The 21,282-nt window shown below is 39.5% G+C and overlaps 1 protein-coding gene across 3 annotated transcripts in view; it reads left to right on the top strand.

The window, feature by feature from the left end:
- Positions 1 to 21,282, top strand: part of TMCC1 (transmembrane and coiled-coil domain family 1) — a gene marked incomplete at its 5' end in the record, with an annotated part of 220,993 nt that overhangs the window by 184,384 nt on the left and 15,327 nt on the right. For all 3 annotated transcript variants that reach the window (XM_079933886.1, XM_079933887.1, XM_079933888.1), the window contains one exon: positions 13,801 to 14,735. In XM_079933886.1, coding sequence (XP_079790012.1) covers positions 13,801 to 14,735 — 935 coding nt within the window. The remainder of the gene's footprint in view (positions 1 to 13,800; positions 14,736 to 21,282) is intronic.

Below are 21,282 nucleotides of genomic sequence, written 5' to 3'. Positions count from 1 at the left end.
CACTTACAGCAACACCAGGTACATAGTAAACATTCAATTACTAGTACATTTAAGACTATCACCATCATCATCAGATTTACGTATAAGGCGGATTGAACCTTGAGCTTTCGTAGCCTCAGAAAATACCTATCTGAGGAATAAACCTAGTGAGATAATCCTAGAAATGTTCAAATAGTTCACATAGGAAAGTAATAATGTTGGGCATTTAATTCATAAGCCTTTCGAATTGAAAAATGTCTGATGTCTGAGCCAAATATTTTAAAAAAATTTTTTATTAAAGTATAATTGACTCACAGTGTTGTGTTAATGTCTGCTGTACAGCAAAGTGATTTAGTTATACATATATATACATTTTTTTATTATTCTTTTCCATTACAGTTTATCATAGGATGTTGAATATAGTTCCGTGTGCTACACAGTAGGACCTTGTTGTTTATCCATTCTATATATAATAACTTACATCTGCTAATCCCAACCTCCCACTCCATCACTCCCCCAACTCCCTGCCCCTTGGCAACCACAAGTCTATTCTCTATATTCGTGAGTCTGTTTCTGTTTCGTAGCTAGGTTCAATTCTGTCATATTTTAGATTCCACATATAAGTGATATCATACACTACTTATCTTTCTCTTTCTGACTTAATTCACTTAGTATGATAATCTCTAGGTCCATCCATGTTGCTGCAAATGGCATTATTTCATTCTTTTTGTGGCTGAGTAGTATTCCATTATATATATGTACCACATCTTCCTATCCATTCATCTGTTGATGGATGTTTAGGTTGTTTCCATGTCTTGCCTGTTGTAAATAGTGCTGCAATGAATGTTGGGGTGCATGTGTCTTTTTGAATTATAGTTTTGTCTGGATATATGCCCAGGAGTGAAATTGCTGGATCATATGGCAACTCTATTTTTAGTTTTTTGAGGAACCTCCACATGGTTTTCCATAGTGAGCCAAATATTCTTAATATATGACGGTAAGGTATTTCAAGGAGCATTAGAAGTCAGTCTTTGATTTAATAGGATCCTATTATAATGCAGATAAAGTTATAAATAACCTTGTTAAGACCTCTTGGTATTACAATAAACAAAAACACTTTAGGTTGTAATGAAAGAGAATTGTAAATAGCCAGTACCCAAAATAGTTTCTGAATAGATAAGTGAATAGGAAATAATTTCATTCATTCGGGAAACATTTAAGCAGCTACTAAGTGCTATATGCACAGTTGTAGGTGTTAGAGAAACAGAAGTGGACAAAACACAAAAATCACTACCTTCGTGGACTTTACATTCTAGTTTTTGTTGATATATATCAAAATATATGTCATGAGGTAAAAAGTTCTATGGAGAGAAAAGAAGTCTAGAAGCTAGAATAGGGAGTTCATAATGGAAGCAGAGGCTGTAATTTTAAATACAGTGTCAGGGAAGACCTCGCTACTAAGGTGACATTGGAGCAGAGACTTAAAAGAGGTAGATAGAGTAAGCCATGCAGGTGTCTGGGGAGGGGCGTTCCAGACAGAAGGAACATGAAGTGAAAAAGCACTGAAATGGTGCATGCCTGGCACATTCTAGGAGTAGCAAGGAAGCCATTGTAGCTGGTGGCAGTGGAATGAAGGGATGAGTAAGTAGTAGGAGGTGGAGTCAGAGAGATTATGGACGTGGGGCAGGTGCCAGATCATAGTCATTTAGGCCATTGTAAGGACTTTGGCTTTTACTCTGACTGAGTTATGGAGCCACTGGAAAGTTTTAGATGTAAAAGACTGTTGTGATTTGACTTACATTTTTAAAGGGCCACTCTGTCTGCTCTTCATATCATTGATTATAAAAATATCATTGCAATAATAGTGTAGGAAACCATTGCAGTAGTCCAGGCAAGAGCTGATAGTGTTTTACACCAGGGTGGCAGCAGTTGAGATATAGTGAGAAGTAGTCAGATTCTGCATCTCTTTAGCAAGTAGAGCCCAAAACATTTTGCTGGGGCAGTGTAGTGTGCATAAGGGGTAACAATGCAGACTCTGTAGCCAGACTATCTGGGTACGAACATTGGCTTTGCCACTTCTTTACTTTGTGATCTCGGACAACTTAAATTCTCTATGCTTTGGTTTTCTTAGCTATAAAATAGAGATAATAATAATAGTCATCTTGCAGTGTCATTGTGAGAACTGAACAATTTACTAAACTGAAAAAGAACTTAGAACAGTGCCTGGCACACAGTAAGTACTATACTATATGTATTAGCATCTGTCTTTATTAATGTTAACTGGGTAAGGTATGAGAAAGAAAGAAGAGTCGAAGATGACACTAAGGCTTTGGATCTGATCCCATGGATCAGTGAAGTAGCCATTATCTGAGATGGGAAAGACTGCAGGGGAAGCAGGTTTGTAGGACGTCAGGAACTCAGTTTTGTTTTGTTTTGTTTTGTTTTTTGCAGTACGCGGGCCTCTCACTGTTGTGGCCTGTCCCGTTGCGGAGCATAGGCTCTGGACGCACAGGCTTAGAAGCCATGGCCCACGGGCCCAGCCGCTTCGCGGCACGTGGGATCCTCCCGGACCGGGGCACGAACCCACGTCCCCTGTATCAGCAGGCGGACTCTCAACCACTGCACCACCAGGGAAGCCCCACAGTTTTGTACATAGTAAATTTGAAATGATTGTTAGACATCCAAGTAGAGATATTGAGTAGGTAGTTGGATATATGAGTCTAGAGTTAAGGGAAGTATGGGCTGCGGTATGCATTTGGAAGCCGTTAGCAAATAAATGATATTTAAGACCATTTTAAGAGAAAGAATAGTAATTAAGCCATAAAATGGAATTGGGGATATACAGTTTGGACAGCCCCTGCTTAGAGCCTTTACTCTTCACAAGCTAACAAGCCTAACAGTAGCCAGTTCAGAGACAGCCAGATTATCACAAACCCATGGAGCTTTCCAAATTCTTTCATTGCTTTTTAGAATTTGTTTTATCAGAATTGCTTGAAATAAATAGGATTAAGCTGAGGCTTAGAAATCTTTTGTCTTAATTAGACTGTGTCATAAAAGTATTTGCAGGGAATTAACTTGTAAAGGGGAACTCATTGGTGGCAGTTTTACAAATTGGCTTATCCACACATGGGTTTTATATGAGTTTTTTTGTTTTGTTTTGTTTTGTTTTGTTTTGTGGTATGCGGGCCTCTCACTGTTGTGGCCTCTCCCATTGCGGAGCACAGGCTCCGGACGCGCAGGCTCAGCGGCCATGGCTCACTGGATGACCTGTTTGGTTCCTTTCTAGCTCAAAGAATCTGTGCTTATAAAAAAACTCCTAACCATAACAAAGCAGAATATAATTTTATACTTACACCATCGATACTGTGATCTTGTAGGCTCCTTATGGACTAACTTTCTTTCATTCTTTCTTTCTTTCTCTCTTTCTCTCTTTCTCTTCCCTCCCTCCCTCCCTTCCTTCCTTCCTTTCTTCCTTCCTTTTCCTCCCTTTTCCTCCCTCCCTCCCAGTCTCACATGAACCTATTAAATCCAAACATCGGGCCTGAAGTACATCTGGCAGTGCAAATCCTCAATGATGTATTTCACGTAAGCCAGGAAATCAGTCCTCCTGTGACAAAGCAATTCTGAGCAACAGCCCTAGATTCCATAATGGATATTTTGCAGTGGGGTTGGAACAGGTTGGCCATTTAGGATGTTAATAATCTAAACTCATATTCAACTCAGTCAGCAGTTTTTCCTCAGCAGCCTTGGAGGGATGAATATCATCTGTTGGAAGCTATTTTTCTTACAAAAATTCTGACCTTTTTTCCATTCAGAGTAACATAGGCTCAGTCACTGCATGGCATATGAGATCTAAAAGAATCATTTTAAGGAGATGCTGGTGAGCATTTATATTGAACATTTACTTGATATCTTCTTTGTCCAAGGCATTGTGGTACCTTCTTGGGGCACAAAGATGAATGTGATGTGACCCCTGCCCTCAGGAACTGTCAGTGGAGGCAACACACTCAAGCAGTCATTTCAGCATAATGTGATAGGGACAAGTGATACAGAAACATAGGTAAAAGAATATAAAGGAGGAGCCATTAATCCAGCTGGGAGAGGGAGGTTGTCAGGAAAGATTTCCTGAAGGAGGTTATGCCTGAACTGGGTTTCCTTCAGCCAGAAAAGGAAAGGAGAATATACCCTGGACTGGCCGAGGGAGCCTTGTGGGCAGAAGCCTGGAAGTGTGAAACAGTGTGCCATGTCAGAAGAACCAAATTATAGTTTTGACCCTTAGCATATATAGATTTAAAGTTTCCATTATTTCCAAGTGATCCATGATATAGTTTTTTTGTCAAAATTTTGCACATGGTAGGATCTTCAGCTACAAAGCTAGAGAGTAAACCCCACCAGAATTCACATTTCAGTGCACGTCACCCATGAAGTGATTTTAAAACTTTGTTTTTGATGAAGATGGACCTGAAAAGTGCTGGTGGTAGAAAAGAGAGTGGGGCCTTAAGTGGTTCTCAATAGAAAAGGGAAGTTTGAGACAAACTAGACTGTAGTGCCAAATTCACAAGTGACCAGGATTCTTGTCATGAGTATTACTTGTGTATCAATGATTTTTCAAACTTTTTTTGAGTGTGATTTTGTGTGTGTGTATTTTTAATTGCTGCAACATTGGTCTGTAACTTGACATAAGTTTCATGTGTACAACATTGTATTTCAACTTCTGTATACACTACTTCATGTGCACCACCAAAGGTTTAGTTTCCATCTGGCACCATACAGTTGACCCCCTTTACCCATTTTGCCCTCCCCCAACCCTCCTTCCTCTCTGGTAACCGCCAATCTAATCTCTATATCTACGTGTTTTGTTTTTGTTCTGTTTGTTCATTTATTTGTTTTATTTTGTTTTTTATTCCACATATGAGTGAAATTTTCTCCATCTGACTTACTTAGCATAATACCCTCAAGGTCCATCCATGTTGTCACAGATGTTAAGATTTCATCTTTTTATATGGCTGAGTGGTATTCCATTGTGTATATGTGTATGTATATGTATGTGTTCCATTGTGTGTATGTATATGTATGTGTATACACACACCACACATACACACACACACACACCACATCTTCTTTATCCATTCGTCAGTTAATGGACACTTAAGTTGTTTCCATATCTTGGCTTATAAATAATGCTGTGATGATTATAGGGGTGCTCTTTCCAAATTAGTGTTTCCTATTATTCTGGTAAATACCCAGAAGTAGAATAGTTGGATCATATGGTAGTTCTGTTCTTGATGTTTTGAGGAATCTCCACTGTTTTCCATAGTGGCTGCACCAATTTACATTCCCATCAACAGTGTACAAGGATTTCCTTTTCTCTGTTCACCAACACTTGTTATTTCTCTTCTTTTTTTTTTTTTTTGTGGTACGTGGGCCTCTCACTGCTGTGGCCTCTCCTGTTGCGGAGCACAGGCTCCGGATGCGCAGGCTCAGCGGCCATGGCTCACGGGCCTAGCCGCTCCACGGCATGTGGGATCTTCCCGGACCGGGGCACGAACCCGTATCCCCTACATCGGCAGGCGGACTCTCAACCACTGCGCCACCAGGGAAGCCCTGGCTTCTTTTTGATAATAGCCATTCTAATGGGTGTGAAGTAACTTTTTTTAAAAATTTTTATTTATTTTTGGTTGCGTTGGATCTTCGCTGCTGCGTGCGGGCTTTCTCTAGTTGCATCAAGCGGGGGCTACTCTTTGTTGCGGTGCGCAGGCTTCTCATTGCGGTGGCTTCTTTTGTTGTGGAGCATGGGCTCTAGGCACGTGGGCTTCAGTAGTTGCAGCATGCAGCTCAGTAGTTGTGGCTCGCAGGCTCTAGAGCGCAGGCTCAGTAATTGTGGCACACGGGCTTAGATGCTGCGCAGCATGTGGGCTCTTACTGAACCAGGCAGGGATAGAACCCGTGTCCCCTGCATTGGCAGGTGGATTCTTAACCACTGCGCCACCTGGGAAGTCCCACTCTGCCCATTTTTTAATCAGATTGTTTGTATTTTGTTGTTGTTATTGTAGAGTTGTATGAGTTCTTTATATATTTTAGATATTAACCCCTTATCGATCATATCATTTACAAACGTTTTCTCCCATTCAGTAGGTTGTCTTTTGTTTTGTTGATGATTTCCTTTGGTGTGCAGAAGCTTTTTAGTTTGATGCAGTGCTATTTGTTTATGTTTGCTTTTGTTTCCCTTCCCTGAGGAGACATACTCAGAAAGATATTGCAAGACCCATGTTAGACTATAAGGCCTATGTTTTCTTCTAGGATCTTTATGGTTTCAGGTCTTACTTTCAAATCTTTAAACCATTTTGAGTTAATTTTTTGCGTATGGTGTAAGATAGTGGTCTAGTTTCATTCTTTTGCATGTGGCTGTCCAGTTTTTCCAACACCATTTATTGAACAGACTGTCCTTTCTCCAGTGTATGTTGTTTGCTCCTTTGTCATAAATTAATTGTGACTTAATTTCTGGGCTCTCAATTCTGTCCTGTTGATCTGTATGTTTGTTTTTCTACCAGTACCATGTTGTTTTTATTGTTAAAGCTTTGTAGTATAATTTGCAGCCAGGGAGTGTGATATGTCCAGCTTTGTTCTTTTTTCTCAGGATTGCTTTGGCTATTCAGGGTGTTTTGTGGTTCTGTACAAATTTTAGGATTTTTTGTTCTATTTCTATGAAAAATGTCATTGAGATTTTGGTAGGGATTGCACTGAATCTGTAGATTGCTTTACGTGGTATATGGACATTTTAACAATGTTAATTCTTTCAGTTCATGAGTGGAATATCTTTCCATTTCTTTGTGTTTTCTTCAATTTCTTTAAACAACGTCTTATAGTTTTCAGTGTACAGGTCTTTAACCTCCTTGGTTAAATTTATTGCTAGGTATTTTATTCTTTTTGTTGTGATTGAAAATAGGATTGTTTTCTTATTTTCTCTTTCTGCTAGTTCATTATTAGTGCATAGAAATGCAGCAGATCTTTCAATACTGATTTTGTACCCTGCAAATTTACTGTATTCGTTTATTATTTCTAGTACTTTTTTGGAATCTTTAGGATTTTCTGTGTTTAAAATCATATCATGTGCAAGTAGTGATGGTTTTACTTTTTCCTTTCCAATTTGGATACCTTCTATTTCTTTTTCTTATCTAATTGTCTGGCTAGGATTTCCAATGTCATGTTGAATAAGAATAGTGAGAGTAGGCATCTTTGTGTTGTTCCTGATCTTAGAGAGATAGCTTTCTATTTTTCATCATCAAGTATGATGTTAGCTGTGGGTTTGTCATATATGATCTTTATTACATTGACATATCCTCCTTTTATACCCATTTTATTGAGAATTTTTTATCAAAAATGAGTGTTGGATCTTGTCAAATGCTTCTTCTGCATCTATTGAGATTATCACATGATTTTTATCCTTCATTTTGTTAGAGTGGTCTATCACATTGATTAATTTGCAGATGTTGAACCATGCTTGCATCCCTGTCAAACTTTTTAAAAATAAGCAATAAAACATTGTTTCCTTTTCTTTTGCTAAGCAAAAATTTCCCAGGATACCCATATAAAATAAATGAAAGAAGAGGTAATCAGGGTTCCAGGAGTCCTGCTCACTTGGCTTCACTATTCCCCTTTGTGGTGATCCAGACACATCTCCACGGAACCTAGGGTTGTTTCATGTACGAAAGTTCTGTGTAAAAAAAGTGCAAAGGTGATTCCTAGAACTTATAGGAAACTCTTCGGTCTGTATAAGAATTATTTATCAAATTAAGAAAAAATTTTATGACAACTGAAAAGGCCTGTTTTTTAGACTATGACATGAATCTTGGTTTTAGGTCCAAAGCAGAATATGGAATGCTTAGAGAAAAGGCTTGCTTGCTGTGGGATAGTGGAATTTAGTCTATTTTTATTTTCTTTTACACCCACTTGAGATCTACTCTCCATTTCACAGCATGGCAAACTCAACGGCGGTCAGAATCGCACAGGAGAAATTTGCTCAACAGAGTTGTGCTGACTGTGAGGAGGGAAGGGCATTTGTTTCTACAGTGAGACTGTGGAGATAGGTGAAAAAACATTGTCATGATTAAGATATACTTTCTTCACAAAGTGCTGATAGACTGTGGGGTTTCTTTTATTTTTGTCAGGGATGAGACATGGGGGAGGTGGAAAGGCAAGCCTGAAGGAGATGATGCAAAATTCAGATCCAGAGCTGTGTAACACCTAAGGCAGGACTCTTTCTTGTGTTTTACGTTCTCAACACAATCCGCCTGGCAGCAGAAGAAAAGCTTATAAGACCAACCAGAGCCTGTTCATGTTTATTATCGATTAGAAGGTAGATTCCTGTGTGGTTCTTAGGGCCAAGATTAAGAATCTCTAGGGATTACCATTTGTATTGGATTTGGGGAGTGGCCTCCCCCAAATCAAATATTCTATCTTATTGCCCCCACTAAGTGTACTTGAATTGAACCATACACTCCAATTTTGATTCGAAACATGGCTACTGTATCTCTGAGAAAATATTTGGCAGAACAGTGGTCTGCAGGTGCCCCAGCGTCAACTTGCACAGGCGACGGCACAACCCATTCTGTGAAATTGGCTTTGGAAAAGATACGCTTTCAAAACAACCAAGATAGTCAAGCTTGTATTTGTTTTCAGATTAACTACAAAGACTTCCTCACTCTCTACCCCCTTCTTCTTTTATCGTAAAATTCCTTCTTCATTTTCTCAGAAAAGATACGGATTATTTAATGTGCAGAGTATGAGGTTGCCTGAGAGAGACAATACTCTATAAAGCATAGATAAGATGACTTCATCATACTAAGTAAGCAGAATGGGACTGTGGCTTTTATTGAAAATAACAATGTCAAGTCAGGGATTTCTGAATCTTTTTTAGCTACAAATATACATATCTTGGATTCTGAGTAATGAACCAGGTAAGGAATAGAAAAAGGTAACTTCTTGAATGCTTACCTCGCTTGGCAGGCATAACACACTTTTAACATCTTTTCAAATAATCTCATGAGAAAATGATAGCCCCATTGTATGGAAGAGAAAATTTAGGCTCAAAGAGAACTAGTAGATGGCCCAGAGACACACAGCTGTGAGGTGACAGAGTCAGGTTTGAACCCAGGTCCTTTTACTCTTGAAATTGCCCTTTCCACCGTGTTGCCTTTATATATGACTGTTCTCAGAGCTGGGTCCTGCCGTGCTCTAACACTTTAATCCACTTAGAGAAAGTCGACAGATCTTTAATATATTTGCAAATGAAAATTGAAAGCCATTATAAAGCTTTATCAAAACTCTGCCGTAGATGGCTCCAGTTCTGTCCTTGATTAATCAGTGTTTTGAGGTATAGCTGTTGAAAATTTTCTCTTGGGCTGCTTTCTGGTCAGTTAATTCAGATCAGTGAATAGATAATTTCAACAATGAATTCTCAATAGTAAGAGGCAAAGTACAAACAAAGCAGTATAGTCTGCTTGTTATAGCAACAGTTAGATATTAATTGTGGCTTCTGACCATATCTCTAGCCTTGTAGCATATTGCCTAACTTACAATAAGTAGTCAAAATATGTTTAACTGACTGACTTTTGGTCCTAGCTTTTTCTATACAAATTAATTCTAACCTCAGCAATAAGTGGGCTGCTGCTTGCTATTTAGTGGGTATGATTAGATTTGAAAGCCCTTCAGGGGGTATGGTCATAGGAAACCCTGTTGTGAAGGTGATATTGCTGCTGCTGTTGTCAAATTGCCAAGTGATAAGGTAGTAGGAGGCACCTCACAGTCAGTTCACTTGTAAATTAGTGATAACAGTGTCTACTTTGTAGGGTTATTGTGAGAACTGGAAGATTAGGCAACCAGCTGCTTAGCCACAAGACCAACTGTCAAGAAAGATGACTATTGTTACTTTATGTAATGTTGAATTACATTATTCCTTTGGTTCAGGCTCTTCGTATCCCCTAGTTTATGCCTGAAATGTGAAAGATCTTGGAAGGAAGTATATTCTGGAATCTTTTAATATTTGAATTTTTCAAAAAGAACCGCTTACATGGTACAAAAATAATAGCCAGTACTAACAGCTTACACTGTGCCTGGTACTGTTTTGAGAGTCTTTATGTTCATTGATTCACTTCCTCCTCACAACAGTCTTCTGAAAATGGGCATTAGTACTATCCATATTTTACAGTTGATGAAATGGATATAGACAGAGGTTAAATAACTTGCCCAATGTCACATGGCTAGTAAGTAGCAAAGCCAGTTTCCAACCCAAGCAGTTTATGCCAGAATCCATGCTTCACTGCTACACTAAATGTAGCCAGACTTAATAGTCTTGTTTTTCTGATCTATGCCTTTTGCTGTATAAGAAAACCCTTTCCTATTTTCCAGTACGGCCTTCTAAAAGGTTTTAAATTTGCTTTTCACATTTGCAATTGTACATTTCAAATTTGCAATAGTTGTTTGTCTGGAGTGAAGTAGGAATCTAATTTTATGTTGTTTTATGTGGATAGCCTAGTATGCTAGCAAAGACTATTGGAAAAGAGAACTTTTCACTTGGTACGTTCACAACTCAAAGCTAAGTCAGGCCCTTCCAGTGCTAAGTATTCAGGCCACCAAGGACTTTGTTCATAATTCAAAAGATACCGAGAGAGTATGCACAACCCCTCTCCTATAATTCTGTAGTTCAATATATCTTTCTCTTTCCTCCTCTTTCTCTCCCCTCCCCTCCCCTCCTCTCCTCTCCTCTCCTGATTTCCTGCTCTCTCTCGCCTTCCTTTTTAAGAACAGTGCCTGCCAGGATTGGGAGGAGTTACTGAGTAATCCAGTGATTCATGGTTTCAGTGTAAACTACCCTCCTGCTGAAGCTGTGGGTTAGCTTTCTTTCTCAAGGCCAAGGACAGTGGATTCTGTCAGCTGTGCTCTTGCAGCCATATTGATGATTCTAAGTGGGAGTCACACACTGGAAGGACATAGTGGGGCTCCGAACAGCCAGGTAGGACAGAAGTCGGAGTAAAGACAGTCTGGTTTATTTCTGTAGTTACTGTGCAGGGAAATAAAGACACATCTAAACTGATGATTTGTAAATAATTATATTGAAACTTTATTCAGGTTTTTTCAATTTTAGAGATGTAATCAAACCTTGATTCTAACAACAAGGTCCTGCTGTATGACACAGGGAACTATATTCAGTATTCTGTGATAGACCATAATGGAAAAAAATATAATAAAAAAAAGAATGTATTATATATGTGTAACTGAATCATTTTGCTGTACAGCAGAAATTAACACAACATTGTAAATCAACTATTTTTTGATAAATAAATAAATAATAATTTAGAAAACAACAACAAACCTTGATTCTAGTCCCAAAGCCATCTTTTGAACAGTATGATCAATTTCTGTCCTTCCAGAGTAACAGTTAAACTTGATTTCCATGTCTACACTTCTTTCGACAACAAGAATGCATATAAGTTGATATTCAAGTAATAAGAAAGAACCTAAGAAAACTAGACCATGCATAAGCTTGTAGTCTTAGATCTAGAGACGTTTCATATATATATATATATATTTTTTTTTTTTTTTTTTTTTTTTTTTTTTTTTGCGGTATGCGGGCCTCTCACTGCTGTGGCCTCTCCCATTGCGGAGCACAGGCTCCAGACGCGCAGGCTTAGTGGCCATGGCTCATGGGCCCAGCCGCTCCGCGTCATGTGGGATCTTCCCGGACCGGGGCACGAACCCGTGTCCCCTGCATCGGCAGGCGGACTCTCAACCACTGTGCCACCAGGGAAGCCCAGAGACGTTTCATATTGCTTTCCTTTTATACCGTGGTAGATTTTGAGCTATTAAACATAAGTACACAATCAGGGTCATATTACATACTATAGTTATGGGATCTGAAATTCCATTCAGAAGGAAAATCACACAATGGGAACTCTGTACAGCTTAAGAGAGTGAACCGAAGGAACTGAAGAGAGTGGGTTTCCAGGAGCTTCTCTTGCAAGTCTTGGCGACTTGGTTTATCTGGAACTCTGGCTCATCCTCTCTTCTGCTGCCTTCCCTCTGGCCCTTTCACTGCTTATTAGCACGCACCTAAAGATGAACAGGACAGATGGAGAAGTGACACAAAACAGTTACTGTGCTAGTCCCTAACTATTCTGCATATTCTTTTTATTAGTGGAGCCTAATGTTATTTTTGTTATTCATTTCAGTTTTAAATTATTCTTTTGCTTTTATTTAAATGTACAGTATTTCACGTTTGTTCATCTAGAAGGAAAATAATATTGTTTCTGTTCACATTAGTAGTAATATATTGAATCCAGTAACGAACTAAATGTGTTTTAGAGATCGGCATAGTCCGTGCTCAGACGGTAAAACTGAGGAGATACAGCCAAGATGAAAAAAGGAGAATGCATCTCTAGACTGACAAGTTAATTATCAGCATTTCATGAATATTTCAGATTTGTTTTATTATTGTCATTATAGAATTAATTCAATTTTTTAAAATATGAGAGTAACCTACATATAGTTCTTCCTAGCAGATTGTTTACTGGTGACAGATTAGGGATGGGAACCAAGGAAAAGAGTGTGCCCTTAGTCTCCGGGATGGTAAACTTGTACACTGTCACTCCTACTGGGAATTTTTGTTTCCCTGCAATTGTTATTTTATTATTTATTTCGGTTACTACTCAATAGAGAGTAAGTTTCTAAAGCCTTTTTCCATGGGCCCTTCCCTAATTCACCACCACAAGCCACACCCAGGGGCGCCTTCTTGAAGGACTTCTTTCTCCTGAGTTAGAGAAACATGACCTCCCCTTAGCTTTGGCTAATGGCTTTGAAGCATTATAGTGTAAGTTTTCAAATCTGAACAATTTGTCTTTTTCTTCAACTTCCTTGAATGATCACTCATGCATACCAGAGGATAGTCATTGTATGTGTTTTGGAGTCCCTTGCCTAATAAGAATCTTTTGCTAGATAGAACTCACAAAATTTGAGCTTCAAAAGGTCTGAACTTCGTCATTGACTTGTTAATTACTAACCTCTTACTGTCTGTGTCCTTGACTGTCTATGTTATCTTGCCTAAATTTATCACATTTACTTGTGATTTGGGATTTGAACTCTCAAGAACATACCACGTTCATCCTTGCCCTTTCAGCAGTACCCTCCCATTCCCTCCTTCACCTGTCTGCAGCTACCCATTAAGTGCCCCTAATAGAACAGAGAGAATGATTGCATCAATCTTGACATGATTTGATAAAAAGACACTGTGATAACAATTGGATTTTTATATCTAGCCACTTAAATTACCTTTTCTCACCAACATTTTCAGATGACCGTAATCTGAAAGCATGAATTGGAATACAGTGATGTCTGAATACTAAGATGATATTCATATAATTAAATTGAAATACAGATGTACCTTGTTGTACATAGATATGCTTCTAAACAAAAATATGTGTGTTGAATGTTTGTGAATTAATTCATGCTTTAAACCCACTAGGAGAGGTTTATTATTTAAAGAAATACTGTAATAAATCCTCTAGCAAAGGAAGAATACCCCCAGTTTACGTCTTGTGTAAGTCTTTTTGTTTAAAGCAAAAGACTTAAATAGAACTCATGCTTAAAGCAAAGGGTACTTGTATGAGGACAGTATCCAAGAGGGAGATGGGGCTTGTACAGGACAGGAGGAATTAGGTCAGCTATCTGTGCTGAGTAAGTAAATTTTCAATACATTTGGGCCCATTGATTCTGGAGAGCTACTCCTTTTGGGCTCCTTCTAACATCCGCCTCTTGCTTTTATGCTAGATCGAGCGGTTGGAAGTAAGCAGCCTCCCCCAGACTTCCAGTGCGGTGGCCTCCAGCACTGATGGCAGCCTCCACACAGACGCTGTGGATGGAACACCAGACCCTCAGCGCACAAAGGCTGCTATTGCTCACTTGCAGCAGAAGATCCTGAAGCTCACAGAACAAATCAAAATTGCACAAACAGCCCGGGACGACAACGTTGCCGAGTACCTGAAGCTTGCCAACAGTGCGGACAAGCAGCAGGCCGCCCGTATCAAGCAGGTTTTTGAGAAGAAGAACCAGAAATCTGCCCAGACCATCCTCCAACTACAAAAGAAGCTTGAGCACTACCATAGGAAGCTCCGAGAGGTGGAGCAGAATGGGATCCCCCGGCAGCCAAAGGACGTCTTCAGGGACATGCACCAGGGTCTGAAGGATGTGGGAGCAAAGGTGACCGGCTTCAGTGAAGGTGTAGTGGACAGTGTTAAAGGTGGACTCTCCAGCTTCTCCCAGGCAACCCATTCAGCAGCAGGGGCCGTGGTCTCTAAGCCCAGAGAGATCGCTTCACTAATTCGGAATAAGTTTGGCAGTGCAGACAATATCCCTAACCTGAAGGACTCTTTAGAGGAAGGGCAAGTGGATGATGCGGGAAAGGCTTTGGGAGTAATTTCAAACTTTCAGTCCAGCCCCAAATATGGTAGTGAGGAAGATTGTTCTAGTGCCACGTCAGGCTCAGTGGGAGCCAACAGCACCACTGGAGGCATTGCTGTAGGAGCATCCAGCTCCAAAACAAACACCCTGGACATGCAGAGCTCAGGATTTGATGCACTACTACATGAGATCCAGGAGATCCGGGAGACCCAGGCCAGACTAGAGGAATCCTTTGAGACCCTCAAGGAACATTATCAGAGGGACTACTCCTTAATAATGCAGGCCTTACAGGAGGAACGATATAGGTAAGTTACATGGAATTAAAATCCTCAATTATTTATGTTTAGGTTCCCCTCCCTTTGGATACTGGGGAGTAGCTTTAAAAGGTCTTGGTACAGTGTCTTTCTCTGGAGTATTCACAGCACTTTAGATACGTTACGTGATGTTTGCATGAGTTCTTATCATAGAGAGCAAAAGAGAGGCAAGCAGAGTTAAATGACTCCCAAGATCACACACGAGTGGAGTGTTTCAGTCAGGGGTTAATGATTACTGTAGCCCTCTAGTCTTCAAATTTCAAATGAAACCCAAGCTTTCTAAGGCATTCCACCTACTTATTTATAATCACAGAACCACAAACAATTGCAGCCTATAGTTATAATACATTGAATTTAAAAGATCTATAGCCCTCTGAACTCTGTAGAAATCAGAGATATAGCCCAGCCAAAATGTAATGAACCTTGTAGATATTTGACTTTAAACACACTTATCTGGGCAATTGGTATAGAAAGATTAGACTGGAAATAAATCCAGATAAGCCTATCTGTTACTTTTATGAATTGGCAAATGTTTGAACGAGAGTGGACTTAAACATGAAATCGTTCTACAATAGTTAGAGAATTCGCAAAGGACTAAGTGCTTTGAGTCATAATCTGCTAAAGGTAGAAGCTGGTCTCTTTTTTGTGTTTCACATTACAAACTGTATTCACATTAGACCACTCTAAGCTTTTCTCCAAATGTGTGTCCCTTCCCCTTGCTTCCATCACGTGCAGATAGAAATAATATCCACGTGGAGTACTCATTCAGATCCACACTTTGTCAGCCAGAGCCAGGCCACCTCACTGATACAGATTAAGGGCCAATATTACAGGAGCCACACAGCCTGTGAACAGCCACAGGTTAGGCCCTGAAATGCCTGGATTGTGGTTTTGTCCCAGTTACGATCTACAGGGAATCCTCAGTACTTTTACTATAATGTCAAGGATTGAACAGACAGTCTCTTAAGGTCCCTTTACCGCCTGTAAAAAAATATATAATAAAAGTGATTTTTTTTTAAGTTTACTTTTATGAGATAATTTCAGGGCCTGAAATAAATTGTTCATGTGTATCAATTAGCTCTGAAAGGAGCTACCTCAGCAAGCTGTTTTCAGATGGAGAAAATGCTAATCAATCACTCAGTCCTACCTCTTATCTTCACTCTTCTGTCCTTCGGTTCTGACTTAAGACTTAAGGGAGAAGAACAGAGAAGTGTGGGAGAGAGAAATGAAGTTATAAAAGCAAGTATATGACTATTCTTATTTCATTGTGTTGTATATTCTTTAATATACTCAGAAGACAATTTCTAAAGCAGCGAGCAATCTAATACTCAGATGGACTCTAGAAATAAAACACCTGGTCCTTTGTACTACATTAAGCCTAACTCCCGGGTTCAAATTCTAGTTCTGCCACTTACTAATCTTGAAAACTGGGCAAGATTCTTAACTTCTCTAAGTCTTGATTTTCTCATCTCTAACATAGAAATAATAATAGTCCTTCATAAGATTATTGTGCCATTTCAATGAAATAATTTATGTAAAGCACATAGCTCAGTGCCTGGCCCGGTAAGTGCTTGATTGATGTTAGGTAGCAGCTGCTACTGCTGCTATTAAAATACACCCCTCTGAACATGGAGACCTGGGCGTTCCACAGTCAGTTGTTTTGACCCCTTTATTTTGAAAAGATAGCAAAACATTCCAGTTTTTAAATTCTTCCAGAGCTTAAAACTCATATAGAGTTTGTTACGTCTTCAAGTCAGGTGTAGGCCAGTGTGAGAAAATCAGGGAGGAAAAACGAGTCTCCCAAGGCCTCCTTTGTATCCATTTAAAATAATTCACAGACAGGACAGAAGTTTAGGTCCTCATTATCACCTCATTAAAAGAATCATGTCCAAGCCACGTATGACGTTAAGGAGAAGTGCATTTCTTTCATTGCATTTTGGGTTCTTGGTAGTAAGTGAATGACTTGTTTTATGGAATGAAGAGAGAATAAAGGAAACTTGTGAATTTTCAAAAACAGAGGGGGCGAGAGGGATACATAATGTGATGTGTAATCTGACTGTCAAATCACTGCAGCTTGAAAATGGTCTTTCCTTAAAACAGAATCTTGAATCTTTTTTTTTCCCAAGAAAAGCAGTGGAAAACTCACAACTGTTTTACTCAACTATTTCATCGCACCAGTATTTCCATGTATAGAGCAGTAAGGGATTTCTCCTCCGTTCCATATGTCTTTACACGGTAAATATATTTATCTAATTTTGTTGGTCTTTGAACTGTTCTACATAAGTGAGATTTTCCCCACAGATTGTAGTTTATTCTTTTAAGCACCAAAACTTTTAACATTTTAAGTGTTTTTGCAGAATTTCTCTACCTTCTTTTAACAGAGTAGTTACATTGAGCCTAACATGATTGGAAATAGCTTAAAACAGTAGTGTTAAAAAAAAAAAAAAAACAGTGTTCTTAGAGCTATACTCTCAGCTCAGTGAGGGTGTCAGCTTACATGCCTCTGCAATAAATGGTCCTAGGCAGCTTGCTTTTTAAACTTCTGTCGTCTGCCTTTTTAGTTTGTTCTTTCTCCTTTCCACATCTTCTCCGCACTCTTAGTCAGCTGCCTGCAGCAGCCTCTCTTTGCTAATTTCTATTTCTACTCTGTTACAGGCTTGGCTTTTTGTCTAGGAAGGAAGTAGGGAGGGATGGACTTAAGGGACTCTTCTGTGACCGAGAAACCAGTTAACGCATACATGGCTGCTCTAGATGCATTTCTGCTTATTTTCTCTGCTGTAGTTTATTTTACTAATATCTGAGTTGACAGGAGGGAGGCCATGCACAGTATTAAATGAGGAGGAGGAGGAGGACTCTACCTCTGGCAGCTTCTCTCACTAAACTTCTATGATGTGCATAGTGCTGGATGCTTCATGTATATTTGCTAATCCTCACAATGTCCCTGCAGGTGCATTGTATTACCCCATTTTACAGATGAGGAAATTGAGGCCCAGTGAGGTTTTTAAGTTTTGCCAAAGATTACTCTCTAAGTGTTAAAGCCAGGAATCAAACCCAGTTTTATCTGACTCCAAAGCCTGTGTTCTTTTCATACCAGAACAAGTTTTTTTCCCAAACTCAAACCTGACATCTGTATGATTGAAAAACTAACCTATAGTCTAGCTCTAAGAAGCATTGACTTTATTAGCAAGAGGTATTAGGCCTTTTCCAGGTCACAGTGTATATTTTCCTAAAAGTTGTCCCTGTTTTAACATATTCTGTAAAATTCTGTGAATGCACAAGTTCTAGAAAGTTTTCTCAAGCTAGTATCTACACTAGTTTTCTCAGGTGTAGGTAAGTAATAGGGGACCCCTATTTAAGTAAACCTCCACCCCCGTCCTGATTTCCCCCTTTTCAGAGGCCCTTCTCAACACTGTCACTCACTTAATGTGCTTCCCATTGGTCTCTACCCCAGTGAGTAGCACCAGGGTAAAGAGTTTTGCCCAAGACCATCTACTTTGGAATAATCAGAAGCATTCAGAAACCTCTCAGCACCCACGTGATTGCGCCATGACGGAAGAGTGTTTCTTCAGCACCCACATGCACTTAGCCCAGGAAGTCATTGTAGCTGAGCTCGGATCTGAACTCCACCTCAACCTTGGGACAGTAACTAGGTACTTAGTCTTTGAGCTTTGTATTGGACTCATAGATATAAGTGGGATCATGAATTTGGGAAGGTAGGAGACAAGAATTAGACTTTTTTTTTTTTAGTGATGGGATCTGTGCTGACTTCAGATTCTCCTTATCCAGCTAATCTCTTCATCCCATTAGAGCATTATTACAGATTTGTTAGTGGCAACAGGGTTCACTTTAGTACTTCAGAGATAGAAGGGGCCCTTAGATATCTAGTTTAATCTCATTCTACAGATGAGTACACTGAGCCCCAGAGAGATAAAGTGACTTTTGCCAGGTCACACAGTAAAATGGTTTAACATATATTTAACTTGCTGCTAAAAGCTGGAGGATTAGTCTGTTCCCAAAGTGGGTATCCTGTATTGAGCTACAGTAGGAAGAAGTTCAGCTGTGGCAAAATGCATTGAAAATAGGAGAGAACTAGGAAAACAATTCATCAACAGTTTTACAGGTTCCTTTTGTAGTTTTCCCCTTAGGGAATCTGGCCCGGAATTTTACTCAGCTACTGCCTGTATAGAGAGCAGTGTCATGCTAGGCAGGCTGAAAACACTCCTGGTGTTGATGAACAGTAATGCCATTTGAAAGCTTCTATTTTAAGGGGATTAGTGTTCTTTGGAAATCGGCTTCTGAGACTGTTTGTATTAAGCCCAGGGATATTTTAAATTGCACTGAGTCATAAGAGCAAAAATACAGAAGGAGGCAGTCACCATGAGCAGTCATCACATGCAGTAGAACAGTCAGTAACTAGGCTCACCCAGTTAGGCACAGGCCATTGGAGTTCTAACTAAAGAAATTGTTGTTTAAGTATGAACTTTTACTATCACTGGGCATAAGACACAGACATGGTCAGATATAGCTATGTTAGCCCCGTATTCTGTGTGTTAGACCTCTTTGTCAACTGTAAGTTGATCTGAGACTCTCCAGAGGATATGTAGACTAAGTTTGGCCATACGTTTGAAATGGAAACTGAAAATATTGGATCAAATTAGTTCTTCATTTATAAGAGGAAAAAAAGCCCAGTTGAGAGGTGCTCATAATAGATGCTTCATAAGAAGGGTAAGACCTTCCATCGAAGAGATCTTTCATACAGATAGGCTCTTCCCAGTTTAGCCACTGAAGAGGTAATGGAGGGAGAATGGGAGGGAGGAAGGAGGAACAGGGGAAGAGAAGGAGAGCAAATAAATTAATTACTTCATTAATTAATTAAGGTTGGACAAGCCTGAATTTTCCTGCCGGTTCTGATACTAATTAGCAGTGTGACCTTATGTAACTCACCCGAGTCTCAGTTTCCGCTGTAAAAACAGGGTAATGGTATCTATTGTACAGGGTTGTTGAGATTATTAAATGAGATAATGTTTGTGGAAGCACCTGATATGGTCTGAGAAGTGGCAGGATATTAGAAAGCTGTCATTACCAAGTCTGCAGATTGCCCAGAAAGCCCCTATAGCCTTTATTTATTCCCTATATGCTTTAGGCATCTGCTGCTTTTTGACTTTAAGATAATGCCCTGCCTCTCCTGAAAGTTTGGGGGACTGATTGTTAATTGGGGACTGATTCTGTGCTTTTTCCTTTTCAACTGAAGGCTAGCTAGTTCAGTGTTTACTAGACTCTTTTTGGGCTTCAACACAAATATGGTAACAAAAGGTAAGGAGGGAAAATTCACTTTCTTTCCCCAGTTCAGCCAGGAGTGTATTCAAGCTCCCATTTCATGTCATAATCTCCTGCCCCAGCTATGTCTGTCCATTCTGGTCAAACACTGGCAGAAACTACCTCAGGTCTCCGGTATGCACTTGGGAAATAATAATACAGTAGACTGCTTTCATAGTTGCCTATTGGTGTCAGTCAGCCCTGGGACCTAATTCTTCCTGTTTCTCTCAATACCTGTTGTACAGGATTCTTCAGCCATCCTGTCCTAGTGACCTATTGCCCAACTAGGGAAGCACCACTGGCTCTCAGAGGTGGCTGCAGACTTTTGAGCCACACCCAAACAGAGGTGCATTAAGTGAAGCAACCTGTGCACTCACCAAAATTTCTCATTTGTCAGGAATTTGACCCAAAAGAGCCCTGGCTTATCTTTGATCTAGGAAGATGACTACTGTGTTGACTGATCCAGTGGATGAAATTGGATCAATTTCTAAGACCATTTGGAATTTTCACTTTCCAAGACCCATATTCACTTATGAATTGTAAACCTACAACAAAATCTGGATGTGTTTTAATACTTTGTAGATAGAGCAGGTTTTGCTTCTGGGGTAAGAATTTCACCTGCCCAAATATAATATAACCTCCTTTTTTAAAAAAGATCTCACAGTGTTCAAGCTTTCTGTTTACTAATAGTTAAGCTCAAATCATATTTAGCTGTCTATGTTCCCTTTGAGTTGTAATGATTGAGGAAGGACCTTTAAGTAAAAAGTCTCAAAATGAGAATATTAATCTCATGCTACTTTTTGTTCCAGATGGAATGACATGGAAAGCATGTGCCAGTCAAAATCATATACTAGTAGGATCAAGAACACGCCCCCTTCATGTCCAGAGAGTTTTAATTAGTGTCTTATGAAGGGGTTAAAATCCCTTACAGGGAGTTCTTGATTTTAAAAAATCACATATGAAAGGCTGTTACGCAAATTTACTTTCCCTTTTTTCCCTTTGCTGGTTTGGTGTTAATATTTAATGAGAGAATGGAGGTGTCCTTTCTATGAATTCCCTAGGTATCTGGCTTCTCCATTTTAGAATTTAGACAGGAAGTAAACACTAGAAAGTAAAGTGAGCAAAGGAGTTTAGAATATTAAAAACGGGAGGAGTAGGAAGTTGGTGGAAAGTATTTTCTTCCTTTTGTTATTCAGATTTTGCGTTTGACTAATGGGGGGAT

This window comes from Stenella coeruleoalba, assembly GCF_951394435.1.
Source record: "Stenella coeruleoalba genome assembly, chromosome: 10".
In the NCBI taxonomy this organism is placed as follows: Eukaryota; Metazoa; Chordata; class Mammalia; order Artiodactyla; family Delphinidae; genus Stenella; species Stenella coeruleoalba.
Note: the sequence above shows the minus strand (reverse complement) of the source record. Positions and strands in the feature narration are given on the sequence as shown.